This window comes from Saccopteryx bilineata, chromosome 4 (assembly GCF_036850765.1).
Source record: "Saccopteryx bilineata isolate mSacBil1 chromosome 4, mSacBil1_pri_phased_curated, whole genome shotgun sequence".
Classification (NCBI taxonomy): domain Eukaryota; kingdom Metazoa; phylum Chordata; class Mammalia; order Chiroptera; family Emballonuridae; genus Saccopteryx; species Saccopteryx bilineata.
Window position 1 is genome coordinate 203,812,992 of NC_089493.1, and position 1,855 is coordinate 203,814,846.

Genomic DNA, 1,855 nt, shown 5'->3' on the forward strand with positions numbered 1-1,855 from the left:
CTATTCTAGAGAATGTACCATGAGCACTTGAAAAGAATGTATATTCTCCTGTTTTAGGGTGAAAGGTTCTGAAGATATCTATTAAATCGAGTTGATCTAATATGTCCTTTAAGTCTGCTGTTTCTTTGTTAATTTTCTTTCTTGAGGATCTATCTAGTGATGTTAGTGGGGTATTGAAATTCCCTACTATTATAGTATTGCTGTTGATCTCTCCCTTTAAATCCATTAAAGTCTGCTTTATATATTTAGGTGCTCCTATATTAGGTGCGTAGATATTTATAATGGTTATATCTTCCTGTTGGATTGCTCCCTTTATCATTATGTAGTGACCTTCTTTATCTCTTACTATAGTCTTTGTTTTAAAGTCCATTTTGTCTGATATAAGTATTGCTACTCCAGCTTTTTTTTTTATTTCCACTTGCGTGAAATATTTTTTTCCTCCATTTATCTTCAGTCTATGTGCATCTTTTTTTTTTTTTTCTTCATAAACCACACTAAAATGCCTTCCTTCAGTAAAAGGCAACAGTTTAGATACAGGGAATTTTAATTAAATTGGCATAGTTAGAACTAAAAAGATAAAATGGACACTGCTAGTGTATCTTCAGCCCTCGCCTTGTAACAGGCTAATCAATACAACTTGAAACACAAGGGACTCTTGTTCCAAGAGACAGTGAAGGGGCTTCCTCAGTCCTTAAATATATCAATATAACCAGTTATATAAATCTAAATATAAAACCTCCTACAGGTTTGGAGATGGCATTCACCATCTCTGCAAAAAGCCACACATTATGAATTAAGTCTAATCACATTTTCAAAAAGGGAAAACAGTTATAGTACTTAACTGAAATTACCATCCAAGTTCAAAAAGCTGATCATATTCATTTAGCCACAAACCAATCTTACTTAAATCTGGACTGCCCAAAAGAAATGTTCTATCAGCCATTCATGATCTGAATTCTGGTGTATGAGATCAATTTAAATACAATACACATAAAAAAAAGTCATGGAACATTTGTTTTGTAATAAATAAGGCAGCGGCCAACCATTACTCATTAGTGGCTTTTTTGAGGTAAGCTATCAAGTCTGCCCTTTCTGCACTCTTCTTGATGCCAGTGAAGATCATTTTTGTTCCAGGGATGTACTTCTTGGGATTCCCCAAATACTCCATCAGTGTAGCCTCTCCCCAGGTGATGCCTTTGTTCTTGTTGGCATCCGTGTAAGAAAATCCAGGGGCCTGACCTGTCTTCCGCCCAAAGAGACCATGGAGATTGGGCCCAGTCTTGTGCTTGCCTCCATTTTCCACAGTATGGCACTGGGTACACTTCTGAACAAAAATCTTCTTGCCCTTCTCAACATCACCCATTTTGAAATCACTCTTTGGTCGTGCGCGACACGCAGGTGCCTATTCGCAAGCCGGACGTCCTGCTCTATGTGCATCTTTTTTTGTAAGGTGTGTCTCTTGTAGACAGCATATGTATGGGTCCTGTTTTCTTATCCATGCAGCTACCCTATGTCTTTTGATTGGATAATTTAATCCATTTACATTTAAGGTTATTATTGATATGTAATTGTTTATTGCCATTTTATTCTTTAAAATTGTATTCCTCTTTTGCTATATTCTTTTTCTCCTTTGATCTGTTTACAACAGGCCCCTTAGCATTTCTTGCAGCTTTGGTTTGGTTGTAGTGAATTCCTTGAGGGTTTTTTTTGTCTGGAAAGCTTTTTATTTCTCCTTCAATTTTAAATGATAGCCTTGCTGGATAAAATAGTCTTGGTTGTAGACTTTTGTTCTTCATTACTTTGAATATTTCTTGCCATTTCCTTCTGGCCTCAAGTGTTTCTGTTGAGAAGTCGG

At 36.3% G+C, this 1,855-nt stretch overlaps 1 protein-coding gene across 1 annotated transcript; it reads right to left on the reverse strand.

Annotated features, from left to right (window-relative positions):
* Positions 1-842: 842 nt before the first annotated feature.
* LOC136336218 (cytochrome c-like) lies at positions 843-1,423 on the reverse strand. The gene has a single exon (XM_066277703.1). The coding sequence runs from the start codon at positions 1,361-1,363 to the stop codon at positions 1,046-1,048; it is 318 nt and encodes a 105-aa protein (XP_066133800.1). The 5' UTR covers positions 1,364-1,423; the 3' UTR covers positions 843-1,045.
* Positions 1,424-1,855: the final 432 nt, after the last annotated feature.

Excerpts from the sequence above, each read along its gene's own strand:
- LOC136336218 (XM_066277703.1), bottom strand. The coding sequence starts at position 1,363 with ATGGGTGATGTTGAGAAGGGCAAGAAGATTTTTGTTCAGAAGTGTACC.